Source organism: Hemiscyllium ocellatum, chromosome 21 (assembly GCF_020745735.1).
Source record: "Hemiscyllium ocellatum isolate sHemOce1 chromosome 21, sHemOce1.pat.X.cur, whole genome shotgun sequence".
Taxonomy (NCBI): Eukaryota; Metazoa; Chordata; class Chondrichthyes; order Orectolobiformes; family Hemiscylliidae; genus Hemiscyllium; species Hemiscyllium ocellatum.
This window is the reverse complement of record NC_083421.1, coordinates 37142829-37165812: the sequence shown is the minus strand read 5'-3', so window position 1 is coordinate 37165812 and position 22984 is coordinate 37142829. Positions and strand designations below refer to the sequence as shown.

General features: G+C 40.2%; 1 protein-coding gene across 1 annotated transcript in view; it reads left to right on the top strand.

The window, feature by feature from the left end:
- Positions 1-4568: 4568 nt before the first annotated feature.
- Positions 4569-22984, top strand: part of LOC132825820 (histone-lysine N-methyltransferase EHMT1-like) — a 190521-nt gene continuing 172105 nt past the window's right edge. Inside the window, exon 1 of the mRNA XM_060841332.1 lies at positions 4569-4625. Coding sequence (XP_060697315.1) covers positions 4602-4625 — 24 coding nt within the window. The 5' untranslated portion in view covers positions 4569-4601. The remainder of the gene's footprint in view (positions 4626-22984) is intronic.

Sequence of the window (22984 nt, the reverse complement as noted above, 5' to 3'; positions counted from 1 at the left end):
CAGCAGAAATGGATCCATGCACCAGTGCCGTGGTGCCTATTCCTCTAACCTTGGTCTTAACATCCAAGTAGAAAGCCACATGGTCCGAAATCGTTATGACCCCAATCCTGCAGGCCAACCCGAAGTCCAAACAAACCAACAGAACAAAGAACATATCAGTTCTTGTGTGACACTTGAGTGGTTGGAGTAAAAGGTAAAATCCCTCCCCTTATGGTGGAGACACATCCACACATCCACTAGCCCCAACTCCTTACACAAGTCCACAAACTGTCTAGACTGCAGAGGTGTACCCGACAGACCCCTTGGCATCCTGTCAACCCAGGGTCCACGAGATGATTAAAGTCTCCTCCTATAATCGTACAGCACACCACAATAGCCATTAATTTAGAGACTGTGTCAACTAAAAATTTGAGAGGATGTGCCAGGGGACAGTAAACACTCAGGATGCCACACTCTTCTCCATGTACCAGAGCCTAGAGAACGATGAACCGTCCGTACTCATCCTTGACTTGTGATATCACCTGAAATGGGAGGTTCCTTCATACCAGTCTCTGCTTTTGGAGTTGAAGGAGGAGAAGATTATCCTATTGTATTCCCCCCTATTGTGACTTCAGATATTCCCCATCAGTTAAATGTGTTTCTTGCAACAGAGCGATGTCAACCTTTCCTTCTTAAGGTCTGAAAGCACCTTTTTCCTTTTAATGGGGGAATGGCTCGCCTTTATATTCCAGGTGCACCACCTGAACAGATCGCTAGCCATGACTGCACATTACAGCCCGCAGTCCCTCGAGATGAAGAAGTCCATTCAATGTGCGGCGAGTGGGAAAAACACAAACATTATCAAATCTAAAAACTATTCCTGCAAACACTACTAAAACTAAGAAACTAACCACTACTTCTAAATTGAACAAATAAACACAAAAAACACAAATCTCCAGAGATCTCCCCCCTCACCCATAAGGGAATTCACTCCCAACCTTACAGCTGTCCTGGCATCTTCAAGTTAAGGCCGCACCCTAAACCCAGGCAATGGAAAAAAACCATGTTTTTTACACTCCTGCATGTTAACAATAGATGCTCTTCCATTCACCCCCCCACATCTCAACCCCACACATCTTTACACCAAAGAAATAACCAGCCCTCACCCAAAAAAAAGGTAACGGATGACTACCAAACCGATATAATATGAAACAAACCAGATTTTACACCAACACAATACCAAGCCTATAAGGCCCGCGACCACGAAATGGAAAAGAACAAAGAAAGAGAAGATAAAAAATATTATGCCATTGTCTGTACACATCTTTTCCTCTTTTCCCCTCGGTCCAAGTTTATTATTTCACAAATTATTTTGCTTTCTCTGCTGAATCGAAGTTATAGACAGAACGCCCATAATTAAAACATAGTACTGCCAGATATTTCAGAGAATATTGAATATTTAAGTTTCTTAATTTTTTTCTTGACATTATCATGTCTTTCTTTTCTTAATTATGGCCACAGAAAAGTCTTGAAAAACCATTATCCTCAAACCTTTATATACCAGAGCCTGTGGATCTCTTCCCAGTCTCCTGGACATTTGTAATATTAAATGTTTTTCTTTATAGTGCTGGAGTTGCACTTGGATGGGGCGGGGACGCTGATCCAACCCAGACCTGTGCATCACAATCTGGTGGGCCCGCTCCACACTCACTCGGCCCGACTTGCTCTCCAGCCTCAGCAATTCTGGGAGCCACCTCTCAAGGAATTCGGCCAGTTTCTCGTCCTCCTCACGCTCCAGAAGACTGACAACACCTACGTTTTTTTCTCCAACCTCGATTTTCAAGGTCGTCAACCTGTTCCAGCAAGGCCCGAACCTGGCCTTCCAATGTTTGGATCCGTCCCCTCAGAGTTCTCCATTGCAGTCCTTTGCTCAACCATTTCCACGTGTCGATTCAATGCCCAGATCTCCTGCTCAGCATGGCAGTAATCGGTTCCAGCGCTGTTTTGATTTTTTTTACGGGTTTTGCAAACTCAGTGAGTAGATGCTGCTGCTCCACCAAGCTTAAAGGCGCCGCCATGGGAGTCAAAGTAGCGGCTGCAGTGTGCCTGACACAGCAAGGGAGTGCTCTGCCTGTTCCACTCTCCTAGCTCGCTTTCCTTTAGTTGTCTTCATTTCGACTCCAGAGTCTCTAAATCCAAATTTAAAGGGTTCTAGGTGCTCTGCCTGCTTTGTACTGGAAGTTTTCCACAGGGGTGGCTAATGGTGGGTGGAGGGGGTGAGTAGGAGCCCACTTTGCCTGGGGTATAGCACAGAGCCCAACACAGCAGACATTTCAGACTGCTGCCATCTTGAGTCCTCACTTCTGAGTCTTTTAAATTCCTACGAGCACAGGTCCAACCTCTCCTCATAAGACAATGCCTCCATACCCAGGATTAGACTGGTGAATCTCCTCAGCACTGCAGTTTTTATATTATTATTGCTAATTCTTCAAGAAAACTTCCAAGGAAAAACAATGCTAACTTCTCTAATCTATCTCCATAACTGAGGTTCCTCATCCCTGGCATCTTTCTTGTAAATCTCTTCTGCAACTTCTCTAATGCCTTTGTGTCCTTTCTAAAATGCTTGTCCCTGAACTGGGCTCAATACTCAGTCTGAGGCTGAAAAAGTGGTTAAAATAAACATTCAGCTCGATAAAGTGATGAGTTTTTTTTCTCTAAGATTAATGAGCTAAAAAGGAGTAAATTATCTCGTATGTGTTTAAAAAGAGAAAGAATTGCATTTATTCAGTGCCTTTCATGATTGCAGGACCTCTCAAATAATTTAAGCTAATGAAGTGTAATCACTGCGATAATGCAGATAATGAGGCTGCCAACTTGCACACAGTAACTCCCAGAAACAGCAATGTGATGATAACCAGACAGTGTTGTTTTTGAATGACATTGATTAAGAGATAGTTATTGTCTTGGACACCAGGCCAACTCTCTTGCTTTTCTTCAAATTATATGCAGAGATTTTTTTACATCCACCAGACAACGCAGACAGGGTTATAAGCTTATTGTCCAACGTGAAATTCAGCAACTCCCAACTGTATGGCATACCCTCAATTAGGAGTTTGAGTCATGGAAAATCTATAACTCAAGAGATGAGAGTGCTTTCACTGAGGACAGTGAACTATTACTACAAATGTATAACTTTCTTTAGGATTCTGAAATCTAAAGATATAACAAGAATGAATAGTTAACCAAATTCAAGGCAATATTGCACCCACGTTATATTCCAAATTTTCTTTCAATTGGGACAATAGCAGTCTTCTAGATCTTTATCAATTTTCTCTTTGTAGTTCTCACTTGGTGCACCCATTATGAATTCCTTCATTGCTGCTGCCATTGTGCTGTGGTTCTGCAATGGGCCTGCATTAAGATGAGAAGTTTTAATGGAATACTTTCATTTATATTCTATGGACTAACAAAGTAAATGATTCAAATTGTTACTACACACTTTAAATATGACTAAATGGTTGTAGCTTCCGCTTTGTTAACTCAATCTCTTTGGTAGCCTGGAGAATTTATCATGTCATTCTTGTACTTTCAAACAATATAGTCTATAATATTAATCAGGTAAATTCAGGTTCCTGCCCTGACAATTGATCTGTGAATTCTGTATTGTTGAACTGACATTTTGATGATGGTAATAGTTCGGTGCATCTAATCTATTAGTGCCATCACAACGAGTAATTGTGTCAGCTTCCTGTATTTGTGATTTTATAATTATGCTGTCAGTAGAGGTCTCTGATAAGAAAATAACAGTTCCTACCTTCATTCTTGCCTTACACTGAATTTCAATATTTCCAATAACTAAGTCCATTATACAGATAACCTGAGTCCATTTCATCAGGCATGTAACTTTAAATCTGGCCGTTGTATGTATGAGAGCAGCTTTTGAATGCAGTATAATCACGTACACTTATTTGAACTAAAATGCAACAATGCAGACACAAAAATAGCAGTGGGCATGAAATCACCAAGTTTTATCCACACCATTGTGTTGCAAGCCCTGTCCATGTAATTTCCAGAAATTCATATCCTCTAAGGAATAATGCAGTGTAAATAGCTGAAAGCAATAATTGCTCAGTCAATGCATTTCAAATGCAAGGTTTTAATATTTCCATGCTGGTTCAGCGTTGACAAATATTGTGCAATATTTCTAGAATACAACGTACTGGGACAAAAAGGATTTCAGGATAAAGTATAATGGCTGACAGAATATGTGGAATTAAATGTTTAGTTTTATGCAAAGCAGCTCAACAGATTAACCCAAGATTTATTTTCATTGTCAAATCTGAAAAAAGTAACCCTCTTTCCCCACAACCACTCCCAACTCTACCTTCCCCTTTGTGCTTTTCATGAATGTGATCGAGAGGATTGCAGAGATCTTGAAATTACTGGTGAAAGATGCCATTGATTTTTCTGGCCTGGGATTCATGGCTGAACAACACCCAACGAGCTGGGCCTTGCAGCTCCATAAGCACTCGACAGGAAACCACTTAATTAGAATGACTTATCTCACGCAATAAGGATGTCTTTGTGTTCAGAGATAATCAAAGCATTTATTCTGAGGGAAAATGGATTGGAAGGTTGAAAACAAAGTAAGTAATCGAGCTTTTAAAATGCATGTACAAAACTGAGCGTGTAAAGGAAGACTTTTATGTTGAAATGCTTTGCGATAACGCAGTCAGTATCTGTGTTTGTGATCAGCCCATGAGGTGGCAGTAGTCTGTCTTTATTACATCCAGCTGTATGACAAACCAATGTGACTTTTTGGTCTGTGGAGCTTGTAAGTAGTGAATGAGTATCAAAAGCTGCAAAACATTCATAAAGGAAAATTTTAGATTTTGGGGTTTCAAATACAGTAACAAGAGGCATTTAACTGCCTATTAACAGTCTGCAAAAATTCAGATGAATGTTGGATTTGTAATATTAAAGGTTGGCAAAAGCTAATAAATGTTATTTGCACAGTGTTGAGCTCATTTAGTTATTTTACCGAATTATAAACATTGCATTGTAAATTATGAACACAGAGTTCTTGATGGGTTGTGGGACCACAAGAGATCACAACATCAGGGTTGGGGAGGTGCGATGTCGCAAGAGGGATTAACATAGTGAAGTCAATGGACATAGCTCCAAATTGTGTATTCACCACTTTAGCAGGGAGGAGGACAGCATATATCTCTCTCATTATCATCATGAAGAATTATACTAGTAAGTCTCATGTTATGTCTCACAGTTAATATGCAGTATACCTTTATGAGACATGTTCATAGAATCCCTACAGTGAAGAAAGAAGCCATTTGACCTGTCAAGTCCAAACCAACCCTTGGAAGAGTCATCCAGACTCAGCACCTTCTTCCTCACCCTACTCCTGTAATCCCACATTTATCTTAGCTAATCCACTTAACCTGCATATCTTTGGATTGTGGGAGGAAACCGGAGCAGCGAGAGGAAACCCACGTACACACAAGTGACACAGACATCACTCAAAGGTGGAATCGAACCCATGTCCCTGGCACTAAGAGGCAGCAATGCTAACCACTGAGCCACCAAGTTGCTTGAAATATCATCATATTATCATCATAACTGTAGCATATGATCTGAAGATATAAGTCTTGGACTCCATCTTAACTGAGGCCCCTTAGGTATGACACACTGACGAAAGCATGCTACTACTTGTAACCAATTAGCTGAATAGCAACCCAGACATTGTAAAACCTCCCATTGATTCTTTCATTGCTCCTTACTCATGCCTAATCCTTATGTTATGGGAGCTATCATAAGCATTGCTTCCACAAGGACAAATACCCTGCTGGACGCAAAGCCTACACCATGAATGCAGATTAAGTACGGGAAACTGATTTCTGAAAGACATATTTGGGTGTAGTTGATCTTTGACCTGGTAGAATCAATCATCAATTGTAAGTGGAAAGAGCTTTACCTTAAGGGCAATTTTGTGCTTGAATGTAGTCTTTAGCAATATGTTGTAAACAGCTAATAATACGGTTATGTTTGTCCTTACATTTTCCAACAACATTCGTAAAAGTAATAAAGGAAGATGAAATGTTATTAGTTATCTGTTCTTAACTGGTGTCACAGTAACTGGTGCATATTCTGAAGGTAGGTTGTTAAGGACTATGAGTTCAACATGTTACAGTTCAAGTTCATATTTTCATTGCAGCTGAGTATGATTCTATTTCTTAATCAGGTGAAATACTTTTGCACACACACACACACGCAGACAACAGCTGCAATATCCAACCTGCAGTAATTTTCTTTCTTACTCTAATAAAGAACGATGGCCAGTCAGCAGATAACTATGAGTAGTCTGATACTCTGAGAGTTAATTCCAAATATCCCCAGAACAGAAACAACTTTACTGACTAGTTTCATGAATAAACGCTGCAAGTTCTGATAAAATAATGAACTAAAAACATACATTTACCTTAAAGTCATCACAAATTTAAGAAGATCTTGCAATGTTTAATGTACTAAATCTTTTTATATGATTTTTTTTCACGAATTAACATGACACATTCATACTTTGTCTTTAGATTTTTGAAATGATAATTGCTCCCATTTATCATCTACTGTCATTCCCAAATGTCAACTAACACTTTAACGGATATTTATTCTTATTTTTTAAAATATGAAATCACCATTCTAGTAATCAGCTATCCTAATCTTTGAGACATGATATTTTGTGTTGACCCAATCCATTAGCAGAATCCATCCCCCCCCCCCTCCCCCGCCCCCAGCTCTTTTTCTCACAAAGTCAATTGAGACAAACATAGAAAGTCCTGGAGAAACTCAACAACTCTGGCAGCAACAGGTTTGAGTTATAGGGAGAGGTTGGATAGGTTGGGACATTTTTCCTTGGAATGAAGGAGACTGAGGGTGACCTTATAGAGTTCTATAAAATCATGGCAGGATTAGATAAGGTAGGTAGCCAACTGCTTTTCCCCATAGGAGGGGACTCTAAAACGAGAGGGCGAAGATTCAAGGTGACAGGGGAGATACACACAAGGGTACAGAAGGGCAATTTTTTCATACAGAGGGCGGTGAGTGTCTGAAATGGGCTGTCAGAGGTAGTGGTGGAAGCAAGTGCAATTTTGTCACTTAAGAAACATTTCGACAGTTACATGGATGAGATAGATATGAAGTGATATGGAACCAAATGCAGGTGAATGGGATTAGTTTGATTATGAAAACTGGGTAGCATGGGCAAGTAGGTCCGAAGGGCCTATTTCCATGCTACAAACCTCAATGACTCTATCTGTGGAGAAAGATGATGTGGAGATGCCTGTGTTGGACTGGGGTGGACAAAGTTAAAAATCATACAACACCAGGTTGTTGTCGAAAGCTAGTGCTTCCAAATAAACCTGTTGGACTATAACCTGGTGCTATGTGATTTTTAGCTGTGGAGAGAGAAACAAAGTTAACATTTTGAGTATGATATGGCTATTATTTGGAGTTCTGAAGAAAAGTCATACCAGACATTAACTCTTCTCTTTTCACAGGTGCTGCCAGATCTGTTGAGTTTCTCCAGCAATTTCTAGTTTTTTTCAGATTTCCAGCTCCCACAATATTTTGCTTTTGCATTAGTAGATTGAGGCAAAGCTGCTGAAATCAGGAAATGTTGGGAATTATATTTATAATAACAAGGACAAGATATATATGTTTAACTTAATAGAACCAAGTTTTGACTTTCAGAGCAGAATGCTGTGGATGTTATTATACGTGAAATGAAAGCACAAAATACTAAAACAAATACTCAGTAGTTCTTCCATTTCTGATGAAGGGTCATCAAGCAGAAATGTTAACTCAATGCTCTTACTACAAGTTCTGACAAAGGTTCATCGACCCAAAATCTCAACTTTGATCCTCCCTCTCTGGGTGTTGTCAAACCTGCTGAGTCTTTCAGAGATTTTCCATTTGATTTTCAGACCAGCAGATTTCAGAGTAATTCTCAGCATTGTGGGTGAGTGTCTCTCTAGTTGAATGAAAGGTGAATCTAAACATGCCAGGGCTGACTGTAAAGACCTATATCAGGGCTAAGATTTGATTTTAGGCAAATAGAGCAATAAATCATAGCAGAACAGCAGCTTACTAGCAGTAGTGTTCATCTCAAGGAGGAAATTATCAAATGTAGCAATTAAAGCTAAATTCACTTTTAGAATGATTGACTGGTTTTGGATTTGAAGTTAATTGAAACATCAAATCAGCATAATTTGAGGTTCATTTTGTGTGTGATACTAAATATAGACAAAATCTTGCACCTATTCAGCTTCTGTCTCTGCATTAATTTCCTTTCTCATGATAATCCATATTTTCTGCAGTTCGCTGTCTGCTTTGTGTTGGTATCTAATATTCAATCTTCATTTTGTGGGTTGAGCTTTGTCATATGGCTTTTCATCATTAGAAAATAAAGTGTGTGGGACAGGTTATTTTTCTGGATTGTAGCATTATTCAGTGTGCATTATATTAATTATGCTTTTTGGTTTAATACAAAAAAGGTTTTTATTAATTTTGATATTCAAAAGTCTTTTGCAAGGCTTATAGTGCTGAGTAATATGGTTCAATGAAATTGAACTTGACAGCACAATAATGGTTTGTCCAGCATTTTCGATGATAGCCTATGATTCATCATCAATTTAATCAACATTGTGCACTCTTATGACTGTAAAGTCTAATTCACGAGGAATGCTTCTTTTCCAGATACAGAACATTGAATGTCAGATTAACCTGAGGACTGATCATTTCTTGATTTCCTTTGGGCTTCCTTTTCCACAGTTAGCAAGATGCAATTTAGTTCAAGCTTTGTCAGCCACTTTTGCCACTTTTCATTGTCATAAGTATTGTGCTCTAAGCTTCCAGCTGAAATGCCACATTTTTTTGTTTTAAATGTTGTTCTTTAGACAGTCTTTATGTCCTTTGAACTGACCTCAACAAGAATATTTATTAAACATCAAGGAGGGGCGATGGCCTCATGGCATTATCGCTGGACTGTCAATTCAGACACCCAGGTCATGTTCTGAGGACTTAGGTTTGAATCATGCTTCAGCAGATGGTGGAATTTGAATTCAACAAAAAAATCTGGAATTAAATCTCTAACGATAACCATGAGTCCATTGTCAATTGTTGGAAAAACCCACCTGGTTCACTAATTTCAGGGAAAGAAATTTGCCATCCTTATCTGGTTTGGCCTACATGTGACTCCAGACCCACAGCAATGTGGTTGACTCTTAACTGCCCTCTGGGCAATTAGGGATGGGCAATAAATGCTGGCCTTGCCACTGACATCTTCATCCCATGAATGAACAAAATAAATCACCTCACTTTAGAATAGAGTCATAGAGATGTACAGCATGGAAACAGACCCTTTGGTCCAACCAGTCCATGCCGACCAGTTATGCCAACCCATCTAGTTCTACCTGCCAGCACCCGGCCCATATCCCTTCCTATTCAATATACCATCCAAATGCCTTTATAATATTGCAATTGTACCAGCCTTCACCACTTCCTCTGGCAGCTCATTCCATACAGGTCATATAATCAAGAAAGAACTCACTCTACTCACTACTGCAGACTTTCTGCAGGCCTCACTTACTATTCACTTATCTGCTTTTGTGCTGAGACCTCTTCCAGACAAGTTCCTCCAAGATTAGTTGTGAATTTCACTGTTTGTTAATTTTCTCAGACGTACTCCAATGCCCAGCGATGCATGAATTCAAACAGCAAAAGCAGTAACTGTGCATGTTCACTGTGGTGTCAGTTTTTTTCTCTCTCTCTCCCTTCTCGCTCTCTCTTTCTCTCCTGCACTGACCTCACCATGTGCTTCCTTTGTCTGTTCTTCTCCCTTTTGAAACTGCTGTTGTTTTGACTTTTTTTCCCCAAAGTTCCAAAACAATGCAACAGTAATTGCGGCTCCAAAATTCAAGGAAATCACCTCCAGCAACTAAAATACCTTTAAAAAAGAGCAGTTGTTGCAGCCAGAAATTTTTCCCGTCCTCCACCTTGGATTACCCAACCTTCATAGTTATTCGAGAATCAGGCATTTGGACTAAGTTCTGAAGATGCCAAATGTTAACCTTATTTTTTCTCTGCACAGATGCTGTCACTCCTGCTGAGTTTTCCCAGAACTTTCTGTTTTATTTATTAGTGACGCCTTTTAATAAAGTTGTCTCTGCGCCGATTCCTTTTGGTCTTTTGGGCTCCTCAGAATTCAGAGTCTTATGCATGATCAAATCATGATCTTTCTAAGGCAACTTGGGTAGAAATGATCTTGTTTCCTGATGCGGTGAGAAGTATGTTTTCCAGCTCTCATAAACATGGAGTAAGAGTGTTCACAGCTATTGGTACAGAATCCTTAAGTAACATTGCCATTTTGTTGTTCTTCTTTCCATAACTGTACACAGAAACCTCTGAGAGCACACTGGCTACGAGGATGCCTGCCTTGAAGAAGTTTTCCTCCTCTCTCTACAAGAATCTCCGGGAGTCCTCTCCCACTGCAACTCTATGCTATTTTCTCCCCACCCCCACCCTCCTCTAGCTTATCTCTCCACGCTTCAGGCTCACTGCCTTTATTCCTGATGAAGGGCTTTTGCCCGAAACGTCACTTTCGCTGCACTTTGAATGCTGCCTGAACTGCTGTGCCCTACCAGCACCACGGATCCAGAATCTGGTTTCTAGCATCTGCAGTCATTGTTTTTACCTTACAAATAATATGTGGTTTGCTTCATTGTCAGGGACTACATGACGTGACCTGATGCTCCCTCGGTAGATGAACTTAACTACTGCAGCTAACAGCTACCTGTCTATGTCAATACTGGGAGCACAAAAGATTTTTGAATAGCAACAGCAAACAGCAAACATAAGTATCTAATTTATGTCTTCTTGAGACATAGTGAGGTTCAGACAAAGTACCCCAACAAGAGAAAAATGAAAATATTGTAAATTGACCTCAGTAAATACCCATGAACAATTGGTTTCCAGTTAGTGCTTTAACACTGTTTACAGTAGTAAGGTAATTAAATCTTAAAAGACAAATCCTTTTACCCATCTTCTCAGAATATTACATTGTCTGCACCATGTGTAATGTTCCTGTCCTTGTTACCAGCATAACCAATGATGTAGCATAAACAACAGCTGAGGGATTTGTTCGTTATATATGATCTAGTATACACTAAGGGTCACTGGCCCATTTAACAGTGAGATACTGTATTCAAATTACTTGTAAGAGTTGTAGTGAGGCTGACTGAATTTGAGAAAATAAGAATTAGGTGCAGGCATAGATCATTCAGTCCCTTGGCTGATCTGATTGTGGCCTTTATCTTTCTGTCTACCCCCTCTCACTTTTCATTCTCCTGTCAGACAAGAATATAACACTGAATGCTTTTAAGACAATTACTAATTTTACAGTCAATTTATAAATAGACCATGAGGTAGGCCAGTAACACTTGAACTAGGGAACAATTTATACACATCAATACAGTTACACAGCTAGTCCTAGACTGACCCAAAGTTCCTGTTCCGGGTCACCTATCTCACGCTCTTAAAGGAACAGCAAGCATCCCAACTACATACTTAACTGCAACAACCGACTCTCTTCTGTTTTCTAGAGAAGGGAATGGCACAGTCTGACCACCCACTGAGAAAATATTTCTCCTTTCCTTAAATGGAAGACTCATTATTTTTCAATCTGTCTCCTCAGTTCCAGCCTCCCCGAGAAGGGGAACATCCTTTCAGCATCCATTCCTTCAGGTCCCCTCAGGATCTTCTATGGTTCAGTAAGAACACTCTCATTCTTCTAAACTCCAATGGCTAGAGGCCCAACTATCTAATCTTTCCTCATAAGACATCCCTGGAATCAGTTGTGTGAAATCTCTGATTGCTTCCATGCAAACTAATATTTTCAAAGAAAGGGCATCAAAAGTAGACATAGTATTCCAGATGTGACCTCTCCAATGCCCTGTACAAACATAGTAAAACATCATGACTTCAGTAAGCATTCCCTTTGCAAAAAATGACAACATTCTAGTTATCTTTCTAATCACTTGCTGCATGTACATACCAAGATTTTGTGATTCAACTATCAGGGCATCCAAATCCATCAGTGCTTCTGAGCTTGCGATGACTTCCCACTTAACATATTATTTTCTTCCCAAAGTGGACAAGTTCACATTTTCCCACATTATATTCCATCTGACAATTTTCTGCTTGCTCACTTAATCTACCTATCACCTATTGCAAAAGAACAAGAACAGTTGTTGGCTGTGCTGCTCATCAATGCTTTGCCACTCAATGAAATCGTGACTGATTTGATAATGACATCAATTCCACTTTTCTGCCTGTTCTGCATAACCCTTTGGTTCAAAATCTCTCCATCTCAGCTTTGAATGTATCCAATGACCCAACCTTTACCATTCCCTGTGTTAGAGAATTCTGAATATTCACCTACAGAAAATAATGTTTTTCATCTTTGCATTAAGGCTACCTAAAGAAGAGCCATGGTAATCAGAGATTTGTGTACACGAATGGACATCTGTGAGCTAAATTTCAGTCACAGGTAGTAGTTACCCATCCTCTGACAATAACACAGATCCTACCATATATCCAGAATCATAATGCTGGCTTTTGTATCAGAGGTAGCAACAATCTGAAAACCTATGAAAAACCTATAACTAGGACATTTCCACACTTTAAGTAATCTAATCTAATCTAATCTACTATCGTTTATGGGTAAAGTTAGCTTCAAATGTGACCCAATTTCTACTTTTGACAAAGTGAAAGTTAAATAGCTAAAGCTTGAAACAAAAAGGATCTTCCGTGCTGGAGAAAATAGTGAATTATAGGACACTTAAGTTTGCTCACCGAAGGCTGTTTGTGTTATTTGTGTAAGAAAGATTATTTTGACGTTTCTGCATTATACTTGCGAAAACATTTGCAATGTTAACGGGAAAAGAAATGACACACTCATTCATGCTCAGTCAGTAATAGTATACCCCTTGTTATTTGAGTGTATCCAAGTTGTAAATAATTTAATTGTCTTCTGTTGATCATCGCGTGACTGAAGAGTCTAATAAGATACCAACATGGATGTCCATAAAATAAATGCGTGTTGGACTGCCAGTTAAGTTTAGAGGAACTTCTACGACTGCCTCTAGACTTATTAAATGTTGTGAGTTTGATATGAATGGTTCTTGAAACTTGCTTAAGAGTTTACCAAATTTTTTGTGCTCATGTCTGCACAGGCCAGTCAGCTGCAGTATTTATATTATCTTTAGTCACATTCCATTCAAAATTTTAACTCTGCATCTGTCTCCACAGACACTGTGAAATCTGCTGTGTCTTTAAGAACAGTGTTTATTAAATTGCACTTGCAAATCGTTGGCACAGGAATGATGGATCAAATTAACACCACCTGTACTGTCTCATTTCTTGATTCACTGAGAAGGACATGTGCACAATTTCAATGATAAATCCTCCTTCAAGTCACACAACCTATAGTCTTCTTCTCTTGGAGTAGATTCATCAAAATCCTTTTGGAATTAGCTGGCTCACACAACTACAGGAACATTGGTTGCTAAAAAAAATATACCATAATGTTTTAAGGGCAACCGATGGTGGGCTATACTTGACAATATTTTTTTAATGAATGAGTAAAGACATGTTTCAAACAAAAACTTTACTCAAGGGGCGGCACGGTGGCACAGTGGTTAGCACTGCTGCCTCACAGCGCCAGGGACCTGGGTTCAATTCCCACCTCAGGTGACCGACTGTGTGGAGTTTGCACGTTCTCCCCGTGTCTGCGTGGGTTTCCTCCGGGTGCTCCGGTTTCCTCCCACAGTCACAAAGATGTGCGGGTCAGGTGAATTGGCCATGCTAAATTGCCAGTAGTGTTAAGTAAGGGGTAAATGTAGGGGTATGGGTGGGTGGCGCTTCGGCGGGTCGGTGTGGACTTGTTGGGCCGAAGGGCCTGTTTCCTCACTGTAAGTAACCTAATCTAATCAAAGCAGGCAACAAGCAAGAGCAAGTCATTTCAAATCCATTATCACAGTATCTGTGGTTCAACAGAACATTTGCTTACACTCCATAATTAAATATCATTGATACCTTTAACTTTCAAAGTGATATAAGTCTTTGCATTGTCCTTTGTCCTTTAAAAGACACTATTTGGTAATTGAAATATTTAAATGTACCTCAGGTTTTTGATATTCTTATCTCAGCTCTAAGGTCATTTTAAATATGAAACACTCTCTCAATATAGAATTTCTACCTGATATATGCTTTAATGCTGAGTAATTCCAGTTGTTAAAATTAAGTTACTTTATTGTGACAGTACAGATGGCTTTTTTCTGACACAGTTTCAATTGCCAAACAATTTGAATGAAACAATTTCAATTAAAAGGAAGAACAAATATGTATCAATGATGAAAGTTCATGGCTGCCACCAGGTAACAGAGTTACATTGATTCATTTTTAAAAATGATAATTCCTCTGTAGATTTTTCATTCTTTATCTGCCAGAAAGTCTCCTCCTGCCTTTTACAATTTTGATCTGTTCCTGACTCCTTTCAAATACATTTCCAAAAATGATTGTGAGGTTAATTTATTTAATAGTATACCAATTTCTGTATCAAACAGAGATCCCTGAAAAAAACTACATTGTAAGTCACTAGCACAACATCCATCACCTTGGCTATCACTGTGAAAAGACTGCATATTGAGTAAATTAGAAACAAGATATGCCATTTAGTGGCAAGTTGACACTTTGGACTAGATTTTCACTATTGACATAGATAACTTGAGTCCGAGAATTCCCCAACCTGAAAGACCTTCCTTAGTTTAAAGTGTCTTATTACATCTAACTTTCTCTCTGTTTGGAGAGTGGGATTGGGTTGGGCCCATTAGTCCAGAAGCAGATCTTGCGTAACTAAGGTTCAAGTGAGTATCAAGGTAGGCTAGTTCGAAATTGACTCCTCAGTCTCTGAGACTTTGTCTGAACTGTTTTAGAAGCTCATCATCTCTCATATCCTTTTAGTTACACTTGCCACCCTCTTTGACCCTTTCATGTCCCCAGCTCCTTCCATGCTTCCACATGCACCATGTCCCCATGGAGCCTTATGGCTCCCTTTCCCTCTCCATAGGCACGTGCCATTAACCACAATGGACACACCTCAGAAGCCATATGGAGACGGTTAAAAAACAACTTCTAACTATCAAATAAGCTGTCAGTCACCTATCCTTCATAATGAAACAAAATTGAATCCAATGTAATTGTGGTGGCATCTGTTAATCTCCCAAGACCATGGATCTGCGCTTGGGATGTCTTGCTTCAATCTTTGTTGGTAGAGCAACGTCTGTTGCGGCTGGAGAGGCCCACATGGGAGTGGCAGTCTCTGCTGCAGTGACTGCACTTGAAGGTTGTCTTGGTGCTGTTTGATCAACGGGTCCGCTTTTCTTCAGCAGCAAGCCTCAGCTTCTCTTCTCCACGATTTAGAGGTCTGTGTACTTCCAGCCTCCAGTGAGAGCTATCGCTTGCAATATCCTCTCAACATTCATGTTCAGTGACTTCAGGTCTCTCTTGCAGATATCTTTGAAACGAAGATGGGGCCACCCTTGTGCTCTCTTGCCGGTGGTCAATTCCCCGTACAGCAGGTCTTTCAGGATCCTCCTGTCTGATATGTGGTATATGTGGCCCAGCCAGCAGAGACGGTGTTGTTGGAGCAGGGTGAAGAGGCTGGGTATCTGGGTGCAGGCCAGGCCCAACCTGTGGAGCTGGTGTTGTTGGAGCAGGGTGAAGAGGCTGTGTATCTGGGTGCAGGCCAGGCCCAGCCTGTGGAGCTGGTGTTGGAGCAGGGTGAAGAGGCTGGATAACTGGGTACAGGCCAGTCCCAGCCTGTGGAGCTGGTGTTGGAGCAGGATGAAGAGGCTGGGTACCTGGGTGCAGGCCAAGCCCAGCCTGTGGAGCTAGTGTTGTTGGAGCAGGGTGAAGAGGCTGGGCGTCTGGGTACAGGCCAGTCCCAGCCTGTGGAGCTGGTGTTGGGGCAGGGTGAAGAGGTTGGATATCTGAGCGTGGGCCAGGACCTCATTCTTGATCATTTGGCCAGTCCACTTGATGTCCAGGATGCGTCGCAGGCTGCGAAGGTGGAAGGCGTTGAGACCCCCTGGTCTTGTTTGGAGTAGAGGCTCCAGGTCTTACTGCCATAAAGCAGTGTGCTGAGGATGCAGGCCCTGTAGACATCAACCATAGTGTGTGTCGTCAGCTTTCTATTCTCCCAGACTCACTTCGTCAGCCTGACAAATGTAGATGCTGCTTTGTCTGATCCGCCTGTTGATCCCAGAGTATAGGGATAGACTGTCCGTGAAGGTGGAGCCAAGCTATGTAAACTTGAGAACTACCTTCAGCTCGTAGTTGTTGATGGTAATGGCGTGGGGTGCTCAACACCTTGACCCAAAACTTTGGTCTTCTTCAGGGCGATGGTCAGCTGAAGTCCTGGCAGTCTCTTGAGAAGCTGTGCATGAGGCATTGCAGTTGCTCTTCCGATTGTTTTGCCAGAGCATCATCTGCAAACATGTCCCCAATGAGTACGTCATGAACCTTGGTGTTTGCCCTCAGCCCGAACAGACTGAACAGCCGGGTGTCCAATCTGGTGAGGAGGTAGACACTGTCAGTTGATGTTCCAAAGGTGCGCTTCAGCATGACTGCAAAGAAGATGCTGAACAGGGTGGGGGTAGCACACAGCCCTGCTTCACACCGCTGAAGGCGACTGAAGAACCATCAAACTGAACGACACCCTTCATGTCTGTGTAGACTGATCAAACTAGCCTGAGGAGTCTCGCAGGACAACCAATCCTGGCAAGGAATTTGAACAAGCCCTCTCTGTAATTAATTTCTGATAAAAACAAGCAAACTTGCATTCAGTTTCTAGTCCACAGATAGCTAATCCTTTAATGGTCTATTGAAACTGTCAATCAAACCATGATTGTAGATCCTCCTGCTGAAATAATTGGAGCTTTTGAAACTTGACAAATTATTCATAATGAGGTAATATTGTCAATTGAAACTTCACAACCAGATTATAATTGCTTTTGAATCAATACCAGTTGGCCTGTCAATCAAAGGAGCCCAGCATCGGGTTTCAGTTAAATTTCACTGAAAACACAACCTGATATTTTTTCATGTTTAAGCAGTGGGGATTGAAGAAAAATTGCAGTTCAAGATCATTAAACAGACTTGCAAGTGTGTTTGCATCTATTTAATTACTTTTTCACTTTTACCACGAGTTAAGGTGTTCGCAACAGCAAAAATTGGGTCTATTTGAAACTCAGCCCTCAGTTTAAATGGCCTTGCTGAGTTTGAACACACGCCCTGTGTGATTCATGCCCTTCCTCTTCTCCACCAGCAAAACCGTATCTGTTTGAGTGCAGAAGCAGTTAATGAGAATTGTTCCAAGGATGAGAAACTTCAGTTATGAATGGAGACTGGAGAAGTTGTGAGTTGTTGTTCTTGCTGTCTTTCAGGGAATGATATTTCCCATTGCTATAGCATTTGCAAGATGCAAATTTCCTCCATTTAACTGAAACTATGCTCCAAAGTGGTTCATTGCTTTGGAATTTCCTGAGTTCATGAAAGATGCTGCAAAATCAACTCTATTGAGTTACCTTATTAGATTGGGATGGTAACTGAAAATATTGTTTGGGGGTTTGCATGTGAATGTCTCATTTGATTAATTCACCCTCCATCCATGCTTCTACAATGCACATCACTCATTCCCATCACTAGATGGTCTTACTTTCCTTCTGGTATCTCCTCTGTCCTTCTTCAATCTATTCTGTGATGGACCTTTCACAGTTTCGATGCAGAAGGGACAATTCAGCCCATTGTATCTGAATTAGTACCAATCTCCTATCTTTTTTCCCATAACCTTGATGGATCTTTTGGAAATCATCATCTTATACCCGATTGGAATGTCTCATTTAAACTTGCTTCCACCACACTTCCAAGTGGTACATTCCATATTGTACTACTTACTGTATGAAAGAAAGATATTTATCACCACGCATGCATTTGCCTCTTTTGCAAAATACTTTAAAGCCTGTTCCCAATGTTCTCACAAGTGGGAACAGTTGCTTCCTATTTACTCTACCCAGGCACTTTATGATTTTTAAGACATCTATCAGACCTCTTAGCCTTGTCATCTCCAATGAGCACAGTCACAACTTCTCCAGTCTACATTCATAACTGAAGTTTCTCATCCTTGGAAGAATTCTCATTAACTCCTTCTGCACTCTCCAAATATATTCATGTCCTTCCCAAGGTGTCATTCCCAGAAGTGGACGCTGCACTAAGATCTAATTAGTGCACTTTATATGTTCATCGTAACCCGCCACCCACTATTGTATTCTATGTTCACATGGCCATAGACCATAAAGACGTCAGATCAGAAGTCATTATCTGATTCATCATATCTGTTCCACTATTCGATGTGATCATGGCTGATCTGATAATCCTCAACTCCACTTTTGTAGCCTGCTTAAGATCTTCCACAACTGACTTTCACACCTACTTTTTTATGTCACCAGCAAATTTGATAATCGAGTTCTGTTCCTTCATCCAAATCATTGATGTACATTGTAAACAATTAAGATCCTAGTAATGGCGCACCACGTGTTACATCTTGCCAACCTGAAAAAGACCTTCATTCCAATTCTCTGTTTCTAGTTAGCAAGCAAATCTTCTATCTATGCCAAATGCTACCCACTACAGCATGAGCTAATATTTTCTCCAATAACGTTTGATGTAGCACCTTTGAAATGGTTTCTAGAAATCCACAGCATATAAAGTAAGACAACATCACCATAGGGCTGCTGTCTCATCAGAGAGAGATGACTTGTGGTGACTTAACCTCAGATCACCATGCCTCAGGTGAAAGGAGAATTTAAGAATGTGTGTCCTTCATGGTAACTTCAGCCAGCACAGGAATTGAAATCATAGAAACATAAGAATTAGGAATGGGAGTAGGAAATTCAGCCCTTTGATCCTGCTCTGCCATTTAACATGATCATGGCTGATCTTACCCTGGTCTCAACTCCACTTTGCTGCCTGCTCCCCATCGCTCTTTATCCTGCTTATATCTATTTCCTTCTTGAATTTGTTGATTGATTCTGCCTCCATTGCACTCTAGGGCAATGGGTTCCACAGACTCACATCCCTCTGAGAGGAGTAATTTCTCTTCATTTCAGTTTTGAGCCTACATCCTCTCACTCTATATTCACAACTTCTTGTTTGAGGCAGTCCCACAAAGGGGGACCATCTATTCAATGTCCATCTTATCAATCACCTTTAAGATGTTATATACTTCAATCAGATCCCCACTCATTCTTCCAAACTCCAGCGAGTACAAGCCCAAATTATACATCCGCTCCTTGTACAACACCCTTTTTATTCTTGGAATCAACCTGGTGAACGTCTTCTGAACTGTCTCCATCCTTCCTCAAGTAAGGAGTCCAAGACTTGACACAATATTCTGGGTGTGGTCTCATCAAAACCTTAGATAATTGTAACAACACTTCAAACCATGCTGTTAGAATCACTCTGCATTGCAAATTAGCCACCCACCCAACTTATTTGTATCCTTATAGTGAAGACTGACATAAAATACCTGTTCAATTCATCTGCAATTTCCTTCATTTCCATTACTAATTCTCAAGTCTCATTGGTCTTACAGGACCAATACTCACCTTATTAACTCGTTTCTTCTTTTTATGTTTTTAGGATCTCTCACCATCTTCTTTTTAGTTCTACCTTGCTTTCTTTCACACTATTTATTTTACTTATTTGTGAATTTTTGGCCTTCCTTTTCTATCTTAATATTCTGTCTAGTTTTCTGACATGTGAACTGCATTCGCATAATTATGTAGTTTCTCTCTCAGTCTTATACCATCTTTAAAATTTCTTGTTAACCACGATGGTGAGTCTATCACTTGGATTTTTTCTTACGCGTAGAAATATATCTACTTGTATGTTCTGAATAATCCCCGTAAATGTCTGCCACTGAATCTTTATTGATGTATCCTTTAACTTACGTTGCCAATTCACTTTAGCCACATCTGCTTTCATGCCCTTATGATCGTCCTCAATGAAATTAAACCATAGTCTTGGACCCAATTTTTTCTCCCTCAAACTGAATGTAAAATTCAATCATAGAATGTCACTGCTACCTCGTGACCCATTCAATATGATACAATTAATTAATCCTATCTTATTTCACAATACCAGGTTGAGTAGAGTCTGCTCTCTGATCAGCTCCAGACTTGCTGCTCTAAGAAGCTATCCTGAAGATATTCTATGAATTCTTCATCAAAGTACTTTCGCCCATCTCATTTTCCCAGTTGATATATGCATTAAAATCTCCCACGGTTAGCCTATGCCTTTCTGACAAGATCTCATTATTTCTTTTCTTTTGCTCCATTCTGTCATGTGATTATTATTAAGGACCTGTACACATCTCCTGCAAGTGATGACTTGCTTTTATCATTATTCATCCCAACCTAAACTGTTTCCAAATTATAGTTTCTTGAACCTGTATGGTCATCCCTGTCTATTGCACTTATACCATCATTAACTCACAGAGTCACAGCTTCTACCTTTTCCTGGTTTCCCCTCATTCCTAAATGTCCTGCACGCTTCATGATTCAGATCCCAATCCATGTTACCTTGCAGCCATATCTGTATAATGGCTACCCGGTCAAATCTATTAATTTAAACAAAAACAGAAATTGCTGAAGAAACTCAGCAGATCTGGCAGCATCTGTGGGAGGAAAGCAGAACGAAAATTTTAAGTCCAGTGGCTCTTCATCAGAACTATTAATTTATGTTTGCATTCTCAGTTAATCTGTTTTGTTTTGAATGTTACATACATTCAAATACAGAGCCTTTAATTCTATCTTTTTCTCTTTTTAAACCTCTAGACTTATCTGTTAGTTGTATCCTAGATTTATATCCTGTGCCTGCTCATCATGATCTGCTTATCATTTCCTGTCCAAAAACCTTTTTCTTTAGACTTGACTCCACTCTTGAGTTTACTGCATCTTCCACAATTTGATATCTTGTCCCCACTATTTAGTTTAAAATGCTCTCTACTACCCCACTTATGGAGTTGGCAAGAACACCAGCCTCTGTTCATGTGGAGACAGTTCGTTTGGTACAGATCCTACTTCTTCATTATTGTTGCCAGTGTTTCACAAATCATGATCCCCATCTTCTACAACTGTCTTTCAACCCTACATTCATCTCTCTGATCAGATTGGCCCTGTGCCAATTTATGTCTGGCTCAGGTGATAATCCAGAAATTAGGACTTTGAGGTTCTGCTTCTGAATCGGGTACATATCTCCTCATACTGACTATGCCCTGCCAATGTCATTGGTGCCTACTTGGATCATCACAATTGGATTTTCCCTCTCCCACCACAAGTTCCTCTGTAGCCCTCAGCAAATGTCCTGAACCTTGACACTGGGCTGACAACAAAGTGCCTGGACTCGTGCATTTTGCTGCAGAGAATAGTGCCTATTCAACTGACCATAGGTCCCTACTAACACTATACTTTCAAACTACCCCTTCTTGAATAACTTCATTTACTACAGTGTCATGCTCATCTACCCTACAGCCTTCTCTCTCTCATCCATACAAGATTAAATAACCTCAAATGTTTTGGGCAATTGCAAAGGCTTAGACTCCAGTGCCCACGCACTCTGGGTCCACTTATTGCCTCAGTTGCAGTCACACTTTCTGGTCCCTGAACACTGACCAAATCAGATGACTCAACCCTTAGAGGTGTGACTATCCCCAGTAGAAAGAATCAAGGTAACTTTTCCTCTCCATGATACACAATGTCTGTAGTTCGGCCTCCAGCTCATGAAATCTGAGCTGAAGCTGCTGGAACTTTAAATAATTGGTGCAGCCACGTTTGCTTTGGGCCAAACTAACATCCAAGAAATCTGACATGCCACAGCTATGATTCATCAACTGTCCTTCAATCCGTAATCTGTTCACAGGAACTACTTAATTATTTTACTAAATTATATATTTACTCATGTGTTTATGCACTTTATTAACTGTGTCACCAGCTGCTATATTATATTGAACCATAGGAAGAGAAATGTTAATCAGATACCAAGTCACAAGCCTCTGCAGTTGTTGTGGGTATGTTCACCGAGCTAGGAAACTTATTTGCTGATATTTCACTACCTTTCTTTGTGACGTCCTCAATGCTATAAAGCCTCCTGAGATGTGCTCAAACTTTGAACAAGTCTCTACTCCTGTGGCAAAAGAAGAGTCAGTTCCTCGGGATGAAAACAAACAGGAATAGGAAAAGCAAGGGAACTCCTCTTTAGCTTCCTTCACTTAACTCCCTGAATCACATAATTCCAGAAAACTATTGCAAGTTGCAGTAAATACTTAGTCACGCTAAGTTAGCTAGTTAATATGTTCCAAGACAGAGGGCATAACTGATTCACTTACTCAGTCAGTTTCAGCTGTTTTCTAATTAAACTCAACTGTCCTCCACTGGAAGCCTTGTTAAAACCCTGCTAGAGTGTGGGAATTACGGAATTTAAACTCTAGATGCAGTTAAATGCCAACTGCAAACAAAATTGAATTTTTATATAAGATGTATTTTGACGTTCTCACTCAGCAACTGTAAGCACTCAGTTCTTAGTCAAACGGTTCACCAGCCAAATTTATAAGCTAAGGCAAAACACCCAACTGATTCACATAATTTAATGACGATACAGTTTTAGCCACTTCTTAATCAAGCCAGACTACTCTTCCACTGGAGAACTTTTTAAAACAATGCATAAGGCTGGGAACTACACAATTTAAACAACAAATTCCATTAAATGTCAACTGTAAGTGGAACAAAATATCTGTCACCTATCTGCCTACTCCATCAAC